A 26,767-nucleotide genomic window follows, 5' to 3' on the forward strand; every position below is an offset into this window, starting at 1 on the left:
ACTTCTTACGCTACCTCTTATTTTTTAGTTTTCGTCTTTATAGATATAAATATTTTATATATTCTATACAAAAGTGATACTTAATTAATAATATCATTAACTTAAAACAGCTCACTTGGATATAATATTTTTAAATTATGATTCTTTGGAATACTTGTTTTAAATTTTGTACCTAATGTTTTAGTAATCGTTATGCAATTTTAATGTTTTGTTGAAAGCTTTAGGGATTTATAGTACGTTTATTTGGCGTTATTAGAATTTGAAGTGAACAATTGAGATTTTCTAGAACACTTAGAACTTAGAACCCTTGTCTTAACTTATCAATTTAATAATTTATTGTATAATAGTCAAAATATCTGTGAAATTTTCAAAAATAATTTTCAGGACATTCCAGTACATTGAGGTGAAAGCTAGGGATATCTACGTATATAATAGGGGTGACTATTCCGGAGTGCCAATATAGCTACATGGCAGACACAACGTCGTCATTTTCGAAAGTTTGAAACGCCCTAAGAATGGTTGCGTATAGGTTCTGAAAATGGAAACCATTCAATTGATTTGTTTGCGTAAACCCTTCGGTTACCGATTGAACCAAAAACCAAGTATGTATATATTATTAACAGGTATATGAGTGCGTAGGTACCGAGTGCGGTTTACCGTGTTTCCGGTTCGCAGGACCGCAGACGACGGCGACGACTATAACAACTTTGGCGGAATGTCCGAACCACGCGAGTTCTCTTGCTACGCCACCACTGGTCGGATTTCATTGTCAAAGACCAACGACGTTCTCCAAGTTTTCATTGTTCACATTTTAGTTTCGTCTTTATCACAGTGCAACTATGTGTTACCCCCGCAAAGGTTCGGTACACTCGGGCACTCACTCTTATAAACATCAGTAGAACTGTACAATAGAATATAAACTGTGAACCATAGGATAATGTTGTATAGACGTAAACACACACACACACATTTGTACGCCCACCACAACCACGGAATTTCGTTAAACTATGCGAACGATCCTACACAGTGGCGTTTTCGACGTCTGGTGCTGCCGGCGAGGACCATATGGGTTTTGCCAGGAATTCGGTACACGGTCATTAATAGGACCCCTCCGCATACAGATCTTTGGCATATATTCTGATATCTCCTTTGCTTCCAGTTACAACGTGAAAAATCGTAAACGTTCTCGAATTCCGATCAGCCGGATGCTACAGTTGGTATATTATTGTCGATCTCGAAATCATTACACGTACTGCATTACAACTACATTCGTAATTATTATAGTTATTATAACCGTGATAATAATAGTTGTTTTATAATACTATCATTGTTTATATCATTGAACAAAGTCTGTACTGTTGAGTTGCATCCCTTCATAATCAATAATGTGCTTTTATAATCAATTTCAACTATTGTTCGCACTGCCGTGAAATATTCAGATGTATCGACAGTTTATATCATTTTATAAATATTATGAAAAATGGTCAAGGATAGAACATTTTATTTTGTATATTATCATATTATATCGTAAATATAGTGGTTTTCAACAAAATTTCAACCTATTGGGACATAATATAATAAATGTTACATAAATGAATGGTATAAGAATAACTACGATTGCCATTAGCTATGAGTAGTATAAAACAAATAGAACTAACATGAAAAGTGAAATGTAATAAAAATGCACCAAAAAAGTAATAACAAATTCTTTAGAAAATTACTTATGTAATTTGAGTCTCCTATAATCTAAAATATAGTATTTAGGGATGAATTGAAGAAATTATCATATGGATTTAAATATTTATCATACCTACCTATGATTTGAATTTTTAGCTTATCAAATATTGGTTATTGTACAAACAATTTAAACTACGCCATAGTCAAATTCACAATAAATTGTAAACGTAAATTACGATTAAGTATATCGAATACTGAAAATTAAGCATCGTTATACAAACGCGTCTATTAACATAAATTTCTTATTGTTCAAGCAAAAAACTATTTAAATTCATGTACACTGTGCAGTATTTTTCTTAATTTATAATAATTGTTTAATAAACGTTCATTGGGCGTAATTAAAACATTTTGTAACCTACAGATTAATTGTGTTTTTATAAGTACCTATCCACTATCAAAATACCATAGTTTTTTTTTTTTATCTACTGTTTTACATCATCAACTCTGACCCTTCTCCAGAACTTGAGTTCACAAAACAACCTCAATTTAGATAAATCTGAATGAGCATTTTAAAACAGGGTAGATTATTTATCTCTAGGTCGTTTGACACTAAAAACTGGGAAGGGTGTGTATTCGTGTCTAAGGTGATAAAAGAAAGCAACAGAAAAAAAGAAAAAGGCATCGCGACAAGAGAGGCGTACATTTCGTTGAAGCAATAATTGAAAAAAAGAGCGAAAAAAATTGTTTCTCTCTTCGGCGTGGTGTATAGAGCACAATAAATAATCCCCCTGCTCCCATGTCGGTGCGAACAAGTGATTACGGGTAGCGTGCCTGTTGGACGTTATAGTCGACAATCGATACTTAACCTAACACAAGAAGACAATATACACGGTGGCACATCATTTACACTATGTGGAATTCGGCAAAAAGCTAAATTAACTCGTATAATGTGTTAAACCTACCTCTTTTTAAATTTCATAATGTTTAAATTTCATTATAATAATTAATAATTATTAACATACTGTTTTATACCTTCATACCATACACCTGCTGCAGTCACAGTACAAAAAATTGGCCACACGTGTATTTCTATCATCATAAACGTCACTGAAACGTACTGTGTGCACTTTTACCTTCTTGAGTATGATAATTTACGTAGTAATTTTAATTAGAAACTTTTGTATAACAACAAAACGTCCCAAAGGTTTCCATCAGTAAGCCATCAAAGTTTATAAAATCACTCTGGGGTGTGTTAAATTTTCATTTACAAAATAATGAATATAACTCTAGGTTCTCCAAGTACTTCTGTGTTAATATTTTAACGGTGTACCTAATGTTTGTCTGTTTATCTTTTAGTCTTTTAGTTAAAGTTAATTATTATTTCAAACAAATATCGTATATGTTGATCGCTTGTAATCCGTATTTTAAAAACAGTTAATTGATGCAGAAGAATGATATATTTTAAAAAAATATTACATTTTTTTAAGTATTAAATTACTTACTAATAAATATAAACATAATGGTCCTAAACTTGAATTCATATAATATCTAACAGCGGTATACAACGGCAGTGCATATAACCTATACTCCGCGCGTGACATAATCGAGTGAGTAGGTACTTTTTAAACTACAATAATGTAGGAATTCAGTAGAACATCATATAATATTATTTGGTTATAAACTTCCTGCTGCCAAATGTATTTGTGATCGAGACATGGCAAACTTGCCTCAAAGATATCAACATTTAATTCATCATCTGCCCTCACAAGCGCTTATAGAACTACTTAAACATTCCAAAATAGTTATGTTTCTGTTCAGTTATAGGTAAGTAATGATTAATTAACCAAAATCGTAGAATTACTTATGTAAATCCGTTGCTACTACAATAACTACTACATACCATCTAGAATTCTAGACTGCAATAGTTTTCAAACAATTTCTCTCAGTATCTGGGAGTTTAAGAGATTAAGTCGTATATTTTAAAACGATATTTGTTAGCCATGCGGATTATTGAAAAAATTAATACAAAAACTAAACATGTTCATCAATCACATTTCATTTTATTCGATAGATTGAGTTTGCGAATTTAGACGGCCGGTTGTCAATCAGATATACAAGTATATTGAGTTTAACAACAAAGAGTTGTAAACAGTCTGCATTGGTCAATACTTCGTGAACTCGTAAAGGTGGTACATTCGAAATGTAAACAATAAATTGAAAATGACAAGGAAGTGTGTGTGACCTCTTCACGAAAGGTGACTGTAATCAAAAAATATTTTCTGAGAAAAATCGTACTACATGCTTTTAACAAAACCAATACAAAATAATGATGTTTTATTAATACAAATATAAATTTAACTAAAAAAATATAGAGGAGTTAACATATTTTACTGTAACATTATTTTTTAATACATGACGTGTAAAATAAATAAAGAATATGTTTGAATATAATAATTCAACTCATCGAGACAAATCTTAAGTTTACATATTATTTTTAATTCATTCAGGGATCTCGGACAGATTCGTTTTACGTAAATAATATTTTGAAACAAAAATAATATACCGAAATATTTGGTAAACAACTACTACATGAGAATATTATAGATATTATTTTTCTCAGTAAAAATCATTTCATATAATAATTTACGATGCATCAACGAGGATGGACGATTACGTGCGTACAGTGGAGTGATTTGTTTTTTTTTTTTTTGAGTAAATGCTCTTAATACATCATGATGTATAGAAACATAATATATACATATAGGTATAAATAAGGATTGGGTTTTTTCATTCGATTTTTCGATAGCATATCTTTTTAATTCAAAGTGATCATTCTTTTTTTTAAGAATAATAAATAACATTGTAATAATTTTTAAAAAATTTCAGATATAGATAAAGTTAGATATATAGTAAAAAAAAAAGATTCCAAGTTTGGACTGATTTGAAAAAGTACGAGTAGTTAGCAATATAAATTATTTATTCAGGAAAACGATAAATTGTTTATATTTTGTTACATATTATAATTTTTTTGCTACCGTTACTGCATGATAAACAAACGATATATTATTTTTCGTTTAATAATTACATAAAAAATCTATGCACATTAAATCTCTATCAGAAATATATAGGTAGAAAGTAGTAAGATACATACACTGTTAACATTATATTGAGAGGACCGATGATAAATATTTGTACTATTTTAGTAATAAAGGACTATACTTGAGAATCCTTAAAACTTTTAACTTAATCCTTACGAAATTCACACTCTATCTGATTGTACTACGATCAGATATAAAAATAATATAATGACGCTATAGATTTAGAATGTATAATATGTTATTACGATTGTGACAGCATCATACGAGTAATACAAAGCAGCAATAACGATGCACAATAATAATAACTGATATTTTTTTGTTTTCATTGATTTTGATTCCGGCAATTATGGCCACTAGCTATTATAGGTGGTGGAACAGATGTTTTATAACACGTGTATAGGTGTATATATGGCAAGGATTTGTCACTAAGAATCTGAGCGGTCCTCCATCCCGGAAATAATGGCAACGGCTGGTGCCGGAATTCGGATCACATTTGTGATTGAATCCAAACATCGCGCTACACAGAGTCACTTATGATTAATACATTATCTATCATGTGACTATTTAATAAGGATTTCTAAATCTATAAAATATAAATGAAGTGTACGTAGATTTAATACATTATAAATTAGCATCATAGAGGCATATCACATCGTCGCTATGACTACAAATTACAAGAAACTTGTGAATAATAATATAGATAGGTAACTGATGTGCATGTTCAACCTTTACGAGCCACCCCTGGTGTAAATTGAAGAAAACATATCGCACTTTTTATTAATCAGAAAATGATAATAATAAAAAGATGGTGGTTCAGACTTGTTTCTCAGAAACATTTTTACTTTGTGTCTATAACTAAATAAATTTTCCTACTTACGAGTGTTGAGGTAAAAACGGTTAATTAAAGATCGGTATTTTTATTCGGAACTATGAACTGCAGTTGTTCTCTCAGCATCATATGTCTCAGTTTTCGCGCTATTTTTTTTTAAAAATATTTTTCAGTAGTATTCTTGCGTCGGTGTTTGTATCACCGTGGAGAGCGCCAAAATGTTGGAATATGATTCGTTTGCGGCCGCTTTTGGTAATGGTGACGCTTTGTTTGAAATCTGTATCCAGCACTGGATGTCCGGATCAGATAATATTGTATACCATCTTAAAGTTTTTCTGGCCATAAAATGACGTAACAGCTATCTATCTATTGATTCTATTGTTTGAAGTTGATTTTTGGTATGAAAATCTCTAAGACTTATATGATAAATCCTCGTCATAGGTGGTATAGATTAGGCATACTTACTGCAAACGTATTTTATGGCGTAACGCAGAATAATATAAGTTATGATTAAAAAAAAAATGTTTTCCACCGATATATCAAAATATTGTTATTTTTGTGCTTATGAGGTATTATATTACATTAATAAGGAGATATATCATTATTATTTAGTCTAAATGGATTTCCACAAAATAAATTGTATAATATTTTAGATAGTATCATTATGATTTGATTACCAACCTATTCAAACGAGTTGAATTTATTATTAATGTTTTTCATCAATAATAAACAATTATTTTTCATGGAAATGTAAAAATAATATTTGTTAGTAGTTTAGATACAAAAATAAGGGGATTCGCGCTGGCATTTTTTTTTATACCCATATATATTGGAAAAACTAAAAAATTTAAGATGTTATTAATACCTATCTCATAAGAATGTACATGTTTGTAAGTAGATAATAAAGATAAAAATATTTTGAAATTTATATCATGTCTAAAAAATGTAATATTTGATAAAAATGTGTAGTCTCTACAGTTATTTTCTTAAATTAATGAAAAAATATTAAATTGATTTGGTCGTAAAGAGGTGTAGTTTGAAAACGTTATTTTTTGTATTTTCGGCTATTTAGATAAAGACGGCAAATACTTTACTTTTTACCTCCCAAAGTATCGTCTAAATCTATGTATAGCTACTAAAAACCACTCTCGAAGTTAAAATTTTACTGCACCAATATGCAGTGATGGATAAAAACACATGTACATTATATTTTAACTAATTTCTCAATTCGCTTAAAATATAAAAAGCTATATTTCAGTCTAGAAAATGCAATGTTACAGGATAAAATGTCCACTAAAAAGATATGTTTTTAAGAAAAAATATTATTATATTATTTAAGGCACTAATTTTTTTTTTTAAATTACAACTGGGTATGAAAAATCACTAGAACTATAATATGATAAGTTTTATGTCACTTTTTTTTATATAAGTGAGCCGCTCCAATCTTAATTAGTAAATACTACAACATCTGCACTCGGCTTCCCACTCAAATTTCACGGTTCAATAAATTGTAAAAATTAAAAACTAAAAGTTTTAGTTTAGTTTTTTTTTGTTTCGAAAATCTTTGGTGAGGGAATTTGCTTTTGGGCGTTTTTTTATGTTGAGAGAGACAGCATTAGCTATGGTGGTTTTACGAGGCTACTATCAGTAAGTTGACACAATGTTCGAGGGTGACAGAAAACTATTAAGATAAAGCACTTTGTCGTCGATTCTCTTCTCGCCCATCCACCTTCAGATATTTTTTCGGGTCATGTATCACAGGGCTCTTTAGAGTCGAGTGGTTAATTCAATTACCCACGTGGTGAATTATCAAGTTCTCCAATAAACCCTGTATGTATTTTTAGTTTAATATAATAATAATAATTGAAATAATAAAAGTGGGAAAAAACCGAAAGAGGCAGTTTAGGTATACTACATAAGCCATTTTGAACGTTAAATTTGTGAAAAACCATTTAGAAAACTGCAGTGAATGCCCAAACCAATACTACCGTTGCCGTTATATTTCTACCACCACCTGCACCCTAACCATCACCATCAACATCACTACTTCTGTAGCAGTGTTTTTCATCCCTCACACGCCGAGTCGCTTTTGAGCGTCCAGCTGCTACTGAAGGGAATTTCTCTCAGCCTTTTTTCCCACCCATCTACAGTTGCCGTGCCCTGAAGGAAGGAAAACGCGTGAAAAAATACTCGCGCGGCAAATAAAGCGAGTGCATAATGTATACATTTTTTTCCATCATATATTTCATTATGTCTCGTACGCATAATAAAAGTAGAGGGCCCTTGGTTTTTTTTTTTATATATACTTTGTAAATAAAACCCCACCATCGCCTCTGTGTCCATTTACATATGTCCTTCTGCTCTTACTCCTTCCCAGACTTAAAAACAATATAATATACATACGCGCGCGTGCGTTTCGTATAATTCGAAATCCTCTTATGCCATCAGATTAACGGACATTTGTATATTTCGTGGCCGTAATAACGAAGTTGGTTAAATTATTCAAAGACCGCCCGGTGATAATATAAAACACAGCGAAACTTAGCCACGTGCTACATACACACAGACACGTTTGTACATGCATGCACGCATACTCACAAACGAACTTGTGTTTGCGGAAATCCATTATGTGTGACAATAATATACGTGTGTGTCCGTTCATAACACGACCCTTCGAAGAACCCTAATTTTAATCCTGGCAAAGAGTTATAAGCTTATTAATCGAAATTTTTAGTCTCCCTGCAGACAATCATCCGATACGCTCCCTAGATTGGGATGTTTTAAATAATTAACAAACCGACTTATTGGGAATACCGCAGTTTTGATAAGCTATTTTTTTTTTATCTTTAAACCGATCGTCACTATTTTTCAACCATATTATTTCAATATTTTGATAGTTCGAGATAAAATTCCTAATCAAACATAACTGTCACGTCTGTGCTATATTAATATACCAATAAACCAGAAATAACTTTCCACGCTTAAATAAAATGTGTGATAAATATAAATGATATAGCATATATTTTTCTTTGAAACGAGTATCTAATAAAGCAGTTTGTTTTAATAGACAATTGCCTAAAAATCGGTGCACAGAATTCGTCATTCAACTCATCAGAATTATAAATATATATATATATTATAATATGCAATATGCATTTTGGAGGAATGTATTACGGTATATAAAAAAAAAAACCATCTATTTTAATATCGTCTTTAAATACATTACATAATATTATCCTTCCTTCAGAAAACCGGATCGTATAAACTTTGTAAATAAGTCAGTGCTATTAATACTATTTTGAATTTATAATATAATATTTTATTGTATTGTTCTTAATTTATTTAGAAAAAAAATGTTACACACGCAAATAATGTAAATTATTTTATATAAACTCCTAATAATTGATTCCGAGGGTTGTTTTTATTTTTAAAATAAAATATAAATATACATATAAACATACATTTTTAACTACTATGAATTATTTTTAAATAATGAAACTTTGATTGTTTCATTCCTGCTTTAATTTGTTGTAAATATTATACTATCTACGTTATACAACATACGTATTATATACTGCTGATATTTTGTTACATGGAAATTACGTTTCATTATTTTATAATTTATAATTTTTAAACTATTAAACAAACTAATAATACCTATTGCAATATGTTTAAATAATATTATAATATATAATACATTGAATATTTTATCTGCACCGGACAGTTCTAAGAGTATAAATAATTATTTAGTTTGTGGTTACAAAAATACCTAATGATTGGTCATTAATATTTGAAAATGTTCATTATTAAGTTAATATTAATTTAGTATGGCGTAGTTTTTGGACAATTTTTTCCTCCACGAAGTTCTCATGGACTATATTTAAACCGCAATACACTGTCGATTAAAATATGCTGATCGTTTGTGAGAAAAATAAACGAAATAAAACGAAATACAATATATCGTTTATTATTGCGCTGTTCACCAAAATGCGACTTTCACAGTAGGTATAATAATATAACAGAAGATGTATATTTTATACACACCGAGTGCTTACCTAATACATAAAATAGAAACGGTGTGGTAGACGTATACAGAACGTTATACGATATCTTGCACTCCGGTGACGACGCCGGTGCACTTCGAATTTAATGGTTACGGGAGCAAAACGGCTTTATTATTCCGGCATGGGGAGAGGAGACCGCTAAAATTTCACCACCTACCAACCGACCCCGAAATCGGATTTCCGGAACCGTGGGCCTAGGGTAAAGTGTGTGGACAACGATCGTCCGCGGGCGCGTTTGGACGTGAAAAATCCACCCTCTCCCCGTGTTCACCTACCCAACAATACCGCACACTCGCGCAAGAAAAGTTTTTATTGTTTCGTTATTAACCTATACGGGGTAGTGAGCGAGATGGATGGAAAGAGAGGGTGAGTGAGCAAAGGGGTGGCCAACAGCCGGCGACGACGACAACGACGACGACGGTCGTGGCAAATAAAGCGTGCGGGGAACGATGACGATCTCTCGCCAGATGGACTCAGACCGTAACTCTCTCACGACGCTATATTATATACCGTATGCGGCGATGACGGTGATGTGTACCAATATAATATATTGTTATATACGACTTACTTATGTGAATTCCGAGCGTCAGTTGGCCGATAAAACAAACGGTGGATACGGCCAGCACGATGGACAAATCACGAACCCCTCCGCGTCTCATGGCTATGCGCGCTGGTGATTCGAATATTTTATCCTCTATTTCCTCCTTTCGTCGTCTTGCTGTCCCAGCGTGTGTGTATACTGCAAAACCAAAACCACAGTGTTCGTATAATAATAAACATTATTTTATATATATATACATTTTATAAATTATGGACTTCTGCAAATATTATTGAACGATACAATATTATATTATAGCCATCAGGTCCACACCGTCGATGGTTTTCTCTGATATTTTGGGATACAATAAAAATATCATAATATTATATTGCGTTTCTATTCATACGGTGAATATTTATGCAATATCAGAAAACGTAAACAATCGACTGTGACACATGTTATGATATTATTAAATAATATCATTAAACAAAAAATGCATACCATATAACCTGGGTGGACAAACGGTCGATCACTGTCGACTGGCCGATATTGGATGGTTTCTAGTCTATCCACTTTTGTTAGAACTTATCGTCATATCTTAAGAAGACACAGTTATGTACTTACAGACGTACACATAATTTCAGATTGAACTTTTTAAAATGTAAAATAGAATTTTCTCACATGAAAGATATAAGAGACAAATACTAAGCGTCGGTTTCTGATGATCTGATGTCTGTGAAATTTCTCTTGATTATAATCAACTGGCCAATGATATGCAGTGTTTCAACATATACGGTATGATGTTAATTTATTTTGATATCGTTTAGAAATTTAACGCGAAAATTAATTTATATGTAAATTCACAATTAAATATTTATATAAATAATAGTGCTATTATGTTAATTAATATAATAATTAATACTTTAAAATTAAAGTTACCTTAACTTAAAATCGAGTTTCTATTGAATTATATTTAGTTTACTGAACTAAATCACGCTGATTTTTTTTTCAAAAACTTTCTTATATTTCCTTAATTTATATATATACATATATATATTATATGTGAATGTATCTCACGCGCAAGGAACTACCGTGATATAAATGTTTTATCCTATTTTAATGTTCACGTAGCATTATAAAAAATATTTATGTATTCTATTGGTTAGGTATCTAATCAAACTCTATATTACATTCATAAGACGTTCGTTTAATTACACTCAAAGATAGGCATATTTCCGTGATATTTATTTTTTCGTTGATATCATATTTATATATACTTTCAGATATTCAGTATTATATTAGTTTTGCAGAATTCATTATAAACTTAATGATCAGCTGAGTACTGAGAGATTTATTTCTTATATGGTATTCGTAAATACGTAAAATAGGAGTCGTAAAATTCAAATATTCAAAACATTTATTAATTATGCAATTTTTAAATCTGTTTATGTATATTTGTTTGAACAACCCAATACAATAAGATTACGCCTTTTTTAATTTTTAATTATTGAAGAAATTTGAATTTAAAATTAATAAAATACTTCAATACCTGCCAATAAATATGAATAACTAGAGAGTTTATCTGGAATAACTAATAATGTGAATATAAAATAACATTTTTCAAGTGTTTTTTAAAGTTTACTAAAAATATAATGGTGTTCGTTTTATATTGATTTCGTTAAAAGAAGTCAGTTTGAAACAAGTATAAAACCACTGAATGGTTTACGAATTGAAGATGCCAGAGTGCCATTCAAGTTTGGTCAGATCGTCAGTAATTTCTCTTGGGACTTTTTGTTGGAAAAATTGGAAACGACCAAAGATTAACGTGAGATAACAATTGTTCGAACTGCAAAATGAACAATTATAGTAGGGAATTCGATCACGATAGAATTTCAAAAATTAATAAATATTTGTATAACACATTAACAGATAACATAACATGTTAAGTATTAAGAGATAATATCGTTACGCTTATGTAATACTATTCATCATTTATTTTATTATACAATAATCGTATAAGATATTTGTCTGAACAATAATATTTTCTCACTATCATATTTTATGTATTCTCAATGTATTGTAATAATACATTTTTAATCTGAAAAAAATCGTATTCATTCCTTAAATCTAAAATACTTGTATTTTTATTTCTATAGGTTTATTGAGTGTCTTGTTCAATCAAATATAGCCATTATATTCGCAACATAACAACATTATTTAAGTTTAAATATATATTTGTATAATATAACATATAATTTGAATCCACAGTATTGTAGTACTATTTATCATACATATAGTGTGATAAACGATGAGTTATTGTGATATAGCCGTTTAAATGTTAAATTCATAAGAATACATACATAATATTCAATATAATCTATGTATAATCTTATAAGCGTAGAGGTTTATTTTAAGTCAATATAAAGTATTAAAAAGCCCATTCAATCATAAGTCGGAAATTGAAAAGAAATAAATCAATGTGCTACAGATTATATCTGATAGAAAACTGACGAATGTCGTGTATTTGTTATGACTTATGAAAAATATAACAAAGCTATTTTGACAGGAAACTGTGATTATCCGTATCTATACTTTTACGTGACAACGTAGTGAGTTATATTTATATTTTATATTTTAACAGTATTATTATTATTGTGATTTAAATGTTAATGTATGTTTTATCATCTAACCACTGTAGTGTGTATGTTTTAATAATAATATAATTTTATATATTGTGATTTAGCATTTAGCATTTAGCAATGAGATTGATTCAATATGAAAAAAAAAAATAAAGGCTTGCTATCATTATGACTTCCTGCCCTTACATTATAGTCAAATGTAAGGACATTGGTAGTCCCATTATACAATACCGACATCCTTTGCGGACACATCCTTTTAAAGGATCAGACGGCATTAAGGGTTGATCGGTAGACAGACGGTGGTAGTAAACGAAAGGGGATGATGGCATAAGGGTCAGTGCAGTATGGAAAAAAAGAAGCTTTTGTTAAACAACAGTAAACGTATTTTGACACATCTTTTATGCTCAACTATTGCAACCTTTTAAGATAAAAAGGAAAAAACTAAGTACTGAAAAAATATAACATGATTGGAGGACGTCATTAATGTTATTTTAAAATAAAATTTTTTGCTTTGAAGTGATTTTTGTGCAGTAGACAATTCATACGACGTAACATTATGGATTAATGTACATATTTTTCAATTGAATTAGCTTTCACGGGACTCCAACGACTGCAATGCTTCAAATAGACGACATCATCTTTCATTAAAAAGTGTACTCATGAACTAAATACTTACATTATACACAGAAGAAAATGGTATATGGCCCGTGTATAAGCTATAACTAAAGTGGTGTTCATGTGACTAGAAAGGTTATGGTAGATTGATGGTGAAACACTTGCTAGTTTAAAATTCATAATTTTCAAGACTTTGTAATTTTAATTCATGCCAACATCAAATTTGGTAATCCGTTTGCTAATAATTAATGGAAAACCTGCTTAAAAGCTAATACAGTGATAGGTCCAGGAATGCTAAAGTGCTAGATATTTCGGATAATATTGATGTCATAAGATCCTCCTTAGTATCACGTAAAAATCTATAAATATAAACGTAGAAAACGAGTTGTTTAGACGTTTCTTCATATACATTCTACTAGAAGATATTTTATTAACTCGGTAAAATGTCGTGCACGCAGTATTGAAATGACGTGACCCTGCTTTTTCTATGGCTGGAGGTTGAGAAAAAAAACGTATATGTATAAATATAAAATATAAATATGTATAATACAAGAGAAAAAGAAATATTTATTTCCATAAGGACCCTTTTGGGTACCCTAGGTCTTCTTCACCCCTTCCCTTACACCATAAAACAAAAGTCATCTATCAAATGCATTCCTGCAGTACAAACGTCTTTTTTCCACTAGTGTTTTCAACAAGATCCAACGAAAAATATATTTATAGCTACACTGTTATTCGGCCAACAAAAACCTCAGTGCAACATTAAAAACAAGTTGTCCACTTTATGATTTAAAAATACAGTCATTGAAACCGTAACAAAACATATTGGGACACCCTTTAAATATTGCTGTCACTACAACAAACTAAAAGAGTGTAATTTATTAAATTGTACTATTCGCCGTAATTAAACGACAAAAACACTGTTTCGTCGAGAGAGGAAGTAAATCATAATTGTATAGGGCGTAGTAGAGTTCGCATTAAAACGTGGTAAATCTGAAAAAATTGGTCAGAAAAATAATAATTTTTAAATGAGCATATTGAAATATGAAAGCAACTCTATAATTTAAAAATTAAATTATTTATAAAATAATAATGTTCACTATTTTTTACCAACATAAAAAATATTTATTTTTTTAAGTCAAATGTTGGGTTAATATTTTTAAATTTTTGTATTTTACTTAACGGTTTTCTTTTTAATGAGGCAAAAGTATAGTTACTAGGTTATTCATTACAATTTGCTTACATCCCTTGAAGATAAAACACAGCATATATGCGTGATATTATTTTATTTTATTGTATTTATTTATATTTTATTTTGTGCCTAGGGAATACTGTATGCTATAATGCACTTACTTTTGGTTCATGAACATTTCGTTGACACTATTTTTAAAGTTATTTATCAAAGATAAAGTAGAACATTTTTTTATAGTAATATATCGTATTAATATAAATATTTATATAATTAATCTAAATTTGTCTCAATAAAAAATAATTGCATTTTTTACCTAATTCATTATAGATATAAATATTATTAGTGAAATACTGAGTTAATAGCACATTTTTAAATAATCTTGCCTGCAATAAATATAAGTAATATGTTTATGTATCATACATTGGTGATGATTGATGATTTGGAAATATTGATGACACAGATTATTTAATATTATGATGATTGTTATAATAAACGTATATTTACATCAAAATATTAAAATAGTGGTGATTTTAATCATGCGTAATACTAATGGTTTAGTTTTAATTGTATACATTTAATTATTTAGATTTTAGTTTAACAACTCAAATGCGTGTTATGTGCATCTAGGTATGCTCGGGGTGTATTGGCAAATTTTATATAACGAATAATAAGTCAAGAAAAATATTAACTTAAATTAATCAAACGATTGCCTTGGAAAATATTATGCCACAAGACGTTTTTTCTCAAATTTTATTATTTTTTTGTACATCATTTTTATGCTGGATCGACTGGAGGCACTGGTATTTAGCCATCTCAATATATAATATTGCTATTGTAAATTTATATTTGTCATAATAAACTTACAAATAAAAGATAATGATAATTTTCGCGCAGATGATCTACAAAACGGTGTGAAAAAAAATTAAATTAGTCATTTAGTTGCACCTTTGTAAGCATTCTACCTACTTTGATGTTTTAAAGCAAGAAACTTGAATGGATTTGACTTATATTCAATAAAGCAAAACAAAAGAACCCTTGAATTGTAATACGATTGAACCTTCGATCTTATAAAAATATAACCTATATAAGTAACATTGTTTACAACACGTGCTTTTAATGTAAATTTGTAATGCGATTAAAATTTTTACTTTGCGATACTCAACCGGAATTCTCAATAAATCGGAACTTTTATTACTCATAATTACTATGTTATTTATTTTAATGTATGACATTTGACTGTAGTTTCAAAGCTCAAATATTGTGCAACACAATATGAAATTACCAATTATAATAATTTCATTAAATATTTAATTAGAATAATTGTTTAGTCGCCTTTATATTCACTACACGTGCAACGTTTATTAAATTATAGCTATATTTTGAATTTAAAATATCTTTTATTTTTGTGCCTTTTCTATACCTTACATATTGTGTATTTAGTCTGAATTTATGTTTTTGTAGACATTTACTATATAATAATAATAATATTTGGTATATTTGATTTTGCTTGATTTCACAAATAAGCTAATATATTTTGTTATACAAAATACAATAGAAATATTTAAATACCTAATGGAAGAAATAGAATTTTTTTTTTAATAATAAATTGAATTCTGACATACTTTAAAAAAAGTAATATTGTATTAATTTTACTTCATTCTTAAATAATGTACTCGAGGAGTGTTTGTTTCTAAAAAATTATAATGTTGAAGTTATTTTCAATTCAAAATAAGTACCTAAGCGCATTCGATAATAATTTATCACCTCATGAAGTCATGAATAACTCACCTGTATATATATTAATAGTATAATAATTATTTAAATAGAAACTATTTACAATATATATTGTATCATGGATTGAAATTTAATTTTTGAATCTATTAAAAAAAAAAAATAATAACATGAGTGATTTTTTGTAATTGGTATAATAAATTGTTATAATTTTGTAATTATATAAATTAATATAAATTAAATTACAATAGTGTAATCGTATTGAATTTTATTAATAAACTAATATGTATTTATTTAAAATAATTATATTGATCTATAAACGATAAGACTTTATTTTATTGGGTTGTTTCTTTCAATTTCGATGAAATAACAATTTCTACAAATCGCAATGGCGTATATGACGTAAATTGTATTTATTTTAATTTTTTCATATAGTGAGATGAGTTAATTTGCGTTCTTCCATAATTTATGTCCACAATAGGAAACAAATCTTATTGTTATTAAAAATAAAGAGTTATTGCGTTTGAATATTTTTTAACATAGACTTATTGTAAGGTAAAATAAAAATTAATATCGTGTGTCAAACTTTCATAAAGTTTATTTTAATTTTTTTTTCAAATTAAACGCTTATTTGCTGATATTTCAATTTTTTAGCTCATATGTTTGATGATTAATTGAACTTTTAGTAGTAAAAATATTTATTTGGAATTTTAATCTTAAGACTTTGTTTCTGATATTTTATAATAATATTATATATTTTGAAAAAATATTGATTTTTATAATTTAAATGTGACTTATTAAAATAAACTAATTATAATGTTCGATGTAGAAACATGTGAATTCAAAAATACAAACGAGAACGGATGCTGTGTATCGAGCTTTTATGTACTTATCAGTATGCATATTTAGAACATTTAGGTCAAGTACTGACTATTTGTGTATGGGAGTGTGCGTATATGAAAGTGATCGTGTAATCATCTAAGTGAGCAATGAAAAATAATGGTTGACTCAAACTATACTGTAGCAGTGTAGTAGAAATACTATTATATTATTATTACGTCGAACCTCTGAGGGATGATTACTACCGAGGGTGCATGGTGTAGGTACACACTGCACGATGAAAATGGAAAAAGTCAAAATTAACTGGACACCGTTGCGAGCGAACTTTCGGTTTCCTGTTCAAAAGGCGTCGCAGAACATATACTAGTGAAATAAAATACATCGTATTGTTGATGAACTAATATTAAATTATGTGGAGATTTGGTGTTCTAATGTAGACCTAACCTAACTTACATAAGAATGGCATTCAAGATTTTCTTAAATAAAAAAATGTGCATACCTATTTGTTTTTTAAGTTATGATTTTACATCAAATTGAACTCAATTAATTTATTACATTCGAAACAGATATTAGTTACGATCACTGCAGAATCACACATTTATTGCATGAATATGGCATATTATTTTATTTGGATTATCCCTTAGAAAATCGTGATAATTATAATTTAATATAAATATATAAATATAAAGAGTCAACCCTAAATATATATACATAATACACATATTATATCATATAATATTGGCTTTGGACCTGAAAACAATATTATCAGTTGAAGACCGGTCTGAACTATGTACATATCTGATATCGCCTGATCAAACACTGAGACCTAATGATACTACTATATTGTGAACATAATTATCCCACTCGATGATGAAGAGTCTATGTACACATTGGCCTACGGCGTACAATATCATGTTCAAATATATTATAGATATGCAGTTGGTATAAGACAGATGTGTATGTTAAAATGGAAAACCCTAAGGAAAATAATCTACGGAAAATTATTCACACGGCGATAAAAGCTCATTATTATAAAAAAAAATGAATTGCTTAAGAAATTAAGATTCTATTGTTAAATGTAAATTAAATATATCCATTATAGTAATCAAACTACTCGATGACAATGAACACGTCAAAACACAAGATAAAAGTATATCCATGTAAGAAAGTACTTAACAAAATAAATGAAGTAAACTTTAATTTTCTCTAACCATTCAAAATATCAAAATTTGTATCACTAATTAAGAAATATAATTTATTAAAAGGCATATCGTTCATCCATTCAAACGTATTTAAACATTTTTTTTTTTTTAATATGCCTTCACATTAGGCAGTGTCCACTTGGTAGTTAGTTCAGTCCAACAGAACTTAAGAAGTTCAAAAATTTTGAATGTTATGGTATAATCACAAACATATTTAACTGTAAAATATGAAAAAATAACACTACTTATAATATTATAATATTATATAGCACTCGCGTGGACTTGTATTTCATTGGGTGTTTTTTTTCCGTGGACATTGTATTGGGGTGTTTTTTTTTTTCGGTAAATATAAAATATAATATATAAATTATTTGGTTTTTAAATAAATTATAATTGAGTATTTCTATTGGTTACAAAATGTTTAGTATTAAATTATTTATTATTTTAGCACCAATTAGTACAATGTACTAAATTGTTTTGATATTTCAATCTATTCTAAAATATATTTTTCATTGTGCCAAATTGGCGTTACTATTATAGTATTATCTAATTATGAGATAGGTGCCGCGTTTAAATTATATTAATTATTAAAACAAGAATGTAATTGGCATATAGTTGTATGAAATTTATATCCTAATTCGTTTAGTGTTTTTTTTTTTACTTTTTGTATACAACCTATACAAAATTACCAATACAATATAATATACTTAAAAGTGGTTCCGAACCACTATAATGAAATTATAATACTAAATTTATGGTTTGTTAACAAGTCTAAAAATTTAAAAACTACTTCCTACTTTGTTAAATGTAAAATAAATATATTTTTAAAAATGTTATCCTTATAAATACTAAAACTGACTAATACTTTCTAATTTTAATATAATTTAGTTTGTTTATGTTCCTTATTTCTGAAGAAAAATAATTTTTATTCTCAAAAATATTGTCTTAGAAATCCTCAGCTCTCAATAATCAGTTGATAATACAAATTGATGTTACAGTGTATGCAATTTTATATAGATAATGGGATACAATTAAAATTAGATTAATTTTAATTTTTTAATTTTAAAATATAATTGAATATTCGGTTGTTGTACACTAAAACTGTTGATCATTTCATATAAATTTCCAACTTTCTACCATTATTATTTTTATATTTAATTTAAAACTAAATCATATTAATTACGTACGTTTAATATGACGTATTTACGATTTATCGATAACTTCAATATTTCACTCGTTTTGACATTGTATTCTTGGTGACATACCTGAAACACGATACAAAAAAAATTAAATATTTGTATTAATATACATTTCTATTAAACTTAATTTTATTCATGCTTATCAACAAATAATCATCGAATATTTAATCATTAATAATCATTTTCTGATTTTCTCAGTTAATGTTTTATATTATTATAAAATATTCACATCTTAATTTATTGCTGGGTATGACTTTTTCAACTATTCACTGTATGTCTGTTTATTATTAAATAAACGTTTCAAGTAGAACGGACATAACGATAATACATTCAATGATCCCTGAAGTAATTTTAGTCTTATCTTTAACAGAATAATAATTGAATTTCATTATATATTTACATACACACATAGGTAGGTACGTATTTTTATTAGAATACAAACTGGAATTAAATCAATTGGCTTAAAGCAATTAACTCACGACGAGTAAGCAATGTTTGTATTTTTTCCTCGCCATATCTCCTATAGCCATGCGGTGGTGACATGTCAAAATAGGTCTCAACGATATAATTCGTTTTTCGTTCACGAGTCGCCCTCATTGCCACTCGAGTCAAAAACCGCAGCAATTAACTCGCTTGAAATTTTGATTGTGGTTATTCTTGTCGGCGGCAATAATATAAGCTCTCTCCGTTCCGGGGTCGATCGTAGACGTATATAGTAGTGAAGGACTTTCCGTGGGTGGAGGGTGAATGAGGGGTTGGTGCGTGAGGACGTAGGTTCACACAGGAGAGACGAGGTGTATATATTATATACTACGCTGCAGTGGTGCGGGAATAAGGGAAACCAATGGACCGTAATAACGAATTCCAGTCATCGTTCTCGCACGGGGTCAGTATTGTGAAAAAAATAAAAATAAAAATTGATAAAACGGCACGCGAATCATACACACACATTTTATATATTATATATATATATGATGAATGAGAGGAAAAAAATCATCGTACCGGAACCCATTAGGCGATTTCGCCAACACAGTCGTCTAATAGAAACCGATTGAAAATACATTGGCTTCGGCAATTTATGACGAACCCGTTCAGCGTCGGCGGGTTCTATAACAATAATATAATATCGCATATTGATTATAGTATGTATTTGATATTATGTGCTCGAATTAACTATATTGGACATCGCGTTGTGAGGTCAATATTATGTAAAACAGTGGAGGACGTTGAATCCGTGACACATGCATAATTTTCCAAACTGGATTTGATGATATCCAATATTTTATTGATTTAATCATTTTTACTATGTAATAATTTTTTGTTTCTAAAATTTAATTATATTATTGTATTGTTATTTTGTTTGTCAATAAGATAATTATATTCAGCTATTTTGATCAACGTTAGAAGAGAAGAGCTGCAACATGTATCTTTATTGTTATAAATATTAATTTTATTTAGTGGTGCGCTTTAAAATATTTATTTCAATAATTATATTATTTGACAAGCAACTATACGGAAAGGTTAATTGTCTGTGATTTAGCACTCGTATCCCTTAAAATCGAGCAGATGTATTTTAGAATTAAAAACAAATAACTTGTCAATATCAACGTTACAATTATGGAAATTCACAATCATTTATTTAAATTAAAAAAAAAAAAAAATCATCGTGGCTAAAATTAATTTTATTCGTATTCAGAAAATCAGACAACTGCAGTTTTAATAACAACAATATAAAGTGCACCACACCTGTGTTAATATGTATATATATTACTTTGGGTCGTAACCTAATATTGACACACGGGATTAGCTGGTGATATGTATCACTTTTTATTCGACTGTTTTAGGTACGATTCCGAGATAAAGGTGGTCGATATTCATATTATATAGTCAAATACCATTTGATCGACGTGCCACGGTGTGTTTACCATTGTCGCGGGAAAAAATCAACCACGTCGCGATACGCGTACAATGTACTGCAACGTAGTTCTGTGATATTCTTGTTATCCACTCCCTCCGACACCAACAATAGGATTGAAACAAACACTTGGCCAGTAAGTTGTACACGAATGTAGTTGTGTTATATATATATATATATACAGCATTACAAGCATATTATATTGTGCGTGTGAGCAATGAACGTATAAGTAGATCGGTTGACAATGTCCGTACAAAATACGAATCGGTACATTACACGGTCACAGCTATATTATAACATCGTTATTGTTGTATTATACACCCTCAAACGTCGTATTGGTATATCTGTGATGGAAAACACTAAAATTCATATTATACGTCCCACGTGCAGAGGTTTTATTTTTTTTGTAATTACAAACGCATAATAGATACATAATATATGGTACTATAATAATACGTATACCTATACTAAAATTGGCGAATATCATATTTTTTAATCTATGAAATTTGATATGAAATAAAAAAAAACTATAGACATTTTTCCAATCTATTATATTTTGTGTTTAAACGTAACTAGTGTAATAATAATAATATGTATGTATGCAGGATGCATAAAACATTTTATTCGACGAGATACTTAAAAAAAACTCGTGTTTTTAGCTTTTTCGGATTTGCAATAATTGTTAACATTGTCTTTTAACTCTTATTTCTAATTATAAATATTTTAATTTGACGTTAATAGAATCAATATTTTTATCTATTTAAAATTTAAATTTAAGTATAACTACTTGTTTTAAAATATACACACCTCTTCTTAACAATTTTCCACATGCAATTGTTTTAATGCTCGTGGTCAAGTACCTACTGTAGTTGTGTAAGAAATAAAAGTTGATTCGTTTCAGATACCATATTTGGCAAGTGTACAAATTGAATTACATTAGAAAAATGTAATATCATATTTCTACGAGAAACTGAATTAATCTAATTTAGCCATAAATAAAACTGTATAAAATTATCGATTAAAAATGATAAGATTTCATTTCTATAAATATATTTTTTTGAATCGACTAAAAAATTTTCACAGATTGTAGATGCAATTATTATCTGATAGTAAACGTCTATAACGTCTACGTACTGATAGTAATTCTATCAAGGTTTTCTAAATCATGGAATAAATATGCTATTTTCAATTGCATAGAACTGAAATCTATTTACACTCACAAAATAACCAGAGTTTTGCGAGCGTGCTGAATATGTCCGTGTAAGCATTTTTTTTATACAACAATACCTTCAAGATACATCGTCACGTATTTCATTGCATGTGCTTCAGGTGAAGTAAAATTTTATCGAATTTTTCAATTGCTATTATACTCATTTGTTTTTTAAGTGAAGAAGTTGCGAATCAATTGAGATATTTTGAATTTATTTTTAATTTGAGGTATCTAAATGCTATAGTTTATTGTATTAGTAAACAGAGGATATTTAAAATGGTTATTCTGTTGTAAAATAATAAAATTTCTGTTATTTATTAAGCATCGTTTTTATAAATTACACTGTAATATGGATATTTTGTAAACACACCATGTCTGTTTAAATAATATACTCTTTTACAATTTATACTTTCTACTTACGATAACCATAATATTAATGTTAGTAGAAAGCGCAAAAAATGAACACTGTATTAATTGTATAATTTTAGTATTAGAAATCACTCATTATATATTAAACAAAAAACTAATAATCTTTGTTGATGTTTTTAAGTTCAATAAAAAAAAAAAATGCTCTTTTAAGACTGTAGAAATTTTTAAATGTTAACATTTAATTTATAATTATAAAAAAAAGTTTGTGGTTAATTATGAAACTTTACTTAAAATATCTTAAATACATATTATATTATATATACTACCTATATAATAATGTGATTTATAATAACTGAATAAATATAATAACTATGAAATGATAAAATTCATCTAGACATTACAATAACTGCTTATTTGGTAAGATGCTAAAATTATTTTATGCAAAAAAATTGAGCAAAACCAATAATTTAAAAAGTTTGAATTAAAATAGGAATGGAATAAAAAGAAGTATTATAAAAACAAACATAAAAAAATTATTTTAAATTATTTTCAACTGCTTATTAAAAATATATATATTAATAATAAATGTATAAATAAAATATGATAGTATCACCAACTGCAATAATAAGAATATGAAACTTTAACTGGAAAGTAAATTATACTCGCCAGTGCGAGGCGTCGGAATTCTTAAGTGTAGTGAAATTGCATAACCAGAACGCCGGCATATAACTAAAATCAAGAAAACAACTTAAAAATCGACTATTATATATTTTTACTTCTATAGATTTTAATATTTAACATACCTATTGATATATTATATTTATTTAATTCTTAAACTTTATTTTGTTATGAATTTTCCACACCACCCTTAACAAATAACATTCACCGGAATTCGTCTGGTCCGTTGTTGCGTGTCGGTCTGTATCATGGTCCGCCTACTTACCCATACTCCCTCCCCCTCACACACACACGCACACACACCAGTGCTTCTTATCACACGTAAACATCGGTAGCTGGTTGCCGTTTTGACCGCCAACGGTATAATAATACCAACACAACCTTCCCTTACACCTGACAAGGTTTTTACCGTTTAAAATACACTAACCCCGGCAAACAAATTTCTACCGTTAATGGAGACCCTATAGAAACGGCGCGAATCGATAAAAACATAAGCCGTCGTGGTGTATGATATAATAATTTAATATTGATGTAGCAGCACGTGGACAAATGAGATGAAGTTCAGAACGGAATGCTATCATGGAATATGCATATACATACCTTACACATCATAATGCAGGCACGCCATTACGTCATCTACGTAAACGAGTTTAATCGGCTATAACAGCTAAGTCTCATTTTCCCGCAAAGACGGAGATGAATTATAAGTTTAACAATAATAATATTATCGCTTCTCGGTTCTCAGAAATATTTTCGAGTGAATTTTAACTCGATGTAGAAATGGTAAATATAAGTATACAATATTCGGTTACGGTACATGCACACGGAAATATAAGAGGGGTGGGCTGTCAGTGGAGAGAGCGTTAGAGTAGGGTTCCAATCGAATTATTTATTAACGACATTTCCTGAAAATCTTCTAAAAACATACGATAAACGACCAACCGGGGTATGGGATTATATATTACGCGTACATATTATTATTATTATTATAAGCATAAATCGACGACATCGCTTTATAACCGAAAACCGATTTAGATAAACATTACAAAGCAGTCCGGAACAAACAGTAAAAACATAAATATAAATGTTATATAATATATTTTTTAAAACGATTTACGAATTGTTATTGTAAAATAAATAATGTATCGATAAATGTGAGTGGAAAAGACAATAACTGAGCACGTAAAATATCTCACGCGTGAGTTAAAGGAGTTACTGCACCGATGAAAATGAAAGAGAAACAAAAAGTGAAAGGAAGATAGAGAGAGAGAGAGAGAGAGAGAGAGGAGAGAAGAAACAGAAGGTAAACAGAGAGAGAGGTAGAGATGGATAGAAAACGATTGAGGAGGTTAGCTAGCTGTTAAAGCAGAGTATATATATTGTCAAATTCAAACCCCGCGACAAATTGCCATTCGTTGCCCGTCTGTAATTTTACCTCCCCTCCTCCTAACCTGTCACTAAATCGCCTTACCCGGGAATTAAGAGAAGATTAATGTGTCCGGGTAACAACTCTGCAGTGTGCATTTAATCGCGATTACGTCCCCGCGCATCTAATCACTCGACAATCAATCTGTCGAATGTGGACAGTAGCACCAACACCGGCACTGGGACAACGACTGCAATGAGAGACTTTATTCTTTCTCCGCCGCCACCGAGGTTGTAACGACACGCCACACCGGAAACGATGTACCCGGAAATGAATCCACCACTACCGTCACGCGTGCCTCGCCGTTTCCTCATCCATCTACAAATCGACTGCTTTTGGACTTTTTTTTTTGTCAAATTTGTTCTTGTCGTTCAATACCTTTCCCTTGCCACCCATCCACAATTGGAGAAACGATTAACGTCACTATATATAAGAATTGCGATTACAACGGGTTTTCGGAAACTCTCTAGCTCTCTCACTCTCATTGTACGCCACTCAACCATCGCACTTCACTGACTCATTCGCCCCTTCAAGTTTAGTATGTTTATATATATAAATATAAATACGCCTGCTGTCTACAAACTGTAAATTATATATTATATATATAAACTATTGACTGACCAGACAATGTTGTAAAAATATAGGTTGTTGATAAATTAATTGGTGTTATTACCACTATTACCAGCATTCTATATAATATCAATCTATACAGAAAAATAGTAATCCATATTTTATACTACTAGGACGTAACTACAGTAATAATAAGCCCAATCATTTTGTTTTAGTATAAATTTATAAGTTAACACTTCACAAATAAGTTATGAAATCAAAAGTTTTTAAACAATTTTTAATAACAAAGTAAAAATTGGTAATATAAAATACATCAGTCAGTAAACATATATATTAGTGAACACTCAAATAATTTAACAAAAAATGGATTATTTAGTTTTACTGAACTTATAAATATGTACATTTATTTTTAAGAGAGTAAAAATCATTTACACATCATGTTTTTACACTTATTTTTAAAACTTTTAAGAACCATTAGGTAATCATAAAAATTATATTATATTTTTATTGTTTATATAAAAGGTTATATATATATAATAAACTATAACGTTGTATGGGAGTTATGTAACACTAAAAACTAGGAGTAGCGAATATAATATATAATATAGTTTTCTAGTGGTTTTGACACATTTTATATTACAATTATTTATATTATACACATTTTATAAAGTGCAAAGTAAACTTTAGTGTCGGGAGAATTTTGTTTTCATAGTGTTATAAAATTAAAACACATTGAATGCATTAAACATCGATATGTATATAAAAAGTAAATTATATTCTAAAAACTTAAATAACTATTATTTTATTCCATGATATATTTAATTATATTTAATATTTATTTATTCAATAATAGATTAACCTTCGATAAATTCAGTCATATATTTTTACTATTATGTCATGTTTATGTGTTAAATGACGAATATTGAAGTTAGTTTATGTGTGTATTGTAGTTGTTTATTTTACATCTGCCTAAGA

General features: G+C 29.0%; 1 protein-coding gene across 6 annotated transcripts in view; it reads right to left on the minus strand.

Annotated features, from left to right (window-relative positions):
• Window positions 1–26,767, minus strand: part of LOC107166433 (discoidin domain-containing receptor tyrosine kinase B-like) — a 199,843-nt gene that overhangs the window by 109,544 nt on the left and 63,532 nt on the right. For 3 of the 6 annotated variants that reach the window (XM_089219550.1, XM_089219548.1, XM_089219549.1), the window contains exons 2-3: window positions 19,613–19,690; window positions 10,237–10,407 (exon numbers count right to left, since the gene is read on the minus strand). In XM_089219550.1, coding sequence (XP_089075676.1) covers window positions 10,237–10,327 — 91 coding nt within the window. In that variant the 5' untranslated portion in view covers window positions 10,328–10,407; window positions 19,613–19,690. Of the gene's footprint in view, window positions 1–10,236; window positions 10,408–19,612; window positions 19,691–20,626; window positions 20,646–26,767 lie in introns of those variants that run through there. The other 3 variants (XM_089219552.1, XM_089219553.1, XM_089219551.1) reach the window with 2 other exon arrangements.

The sequence above is a fragment of the Diuraphis noxia genome, unplaced genomic scaffold, assembly GCF_037042655.1.
Source record: "Diuraphis noxia isolate RWA-SAM2 unplaced genomic scaffold, SU_Dnox_SAM2 contig0002, whole genome shotgun sequence".
Taxonomy (NCBI): Eukaryota; Metazoa; Arthropoda; class Insecta; order Hemiptera; family Aphididae; genus Diuraphis; species Diuraphis noxia.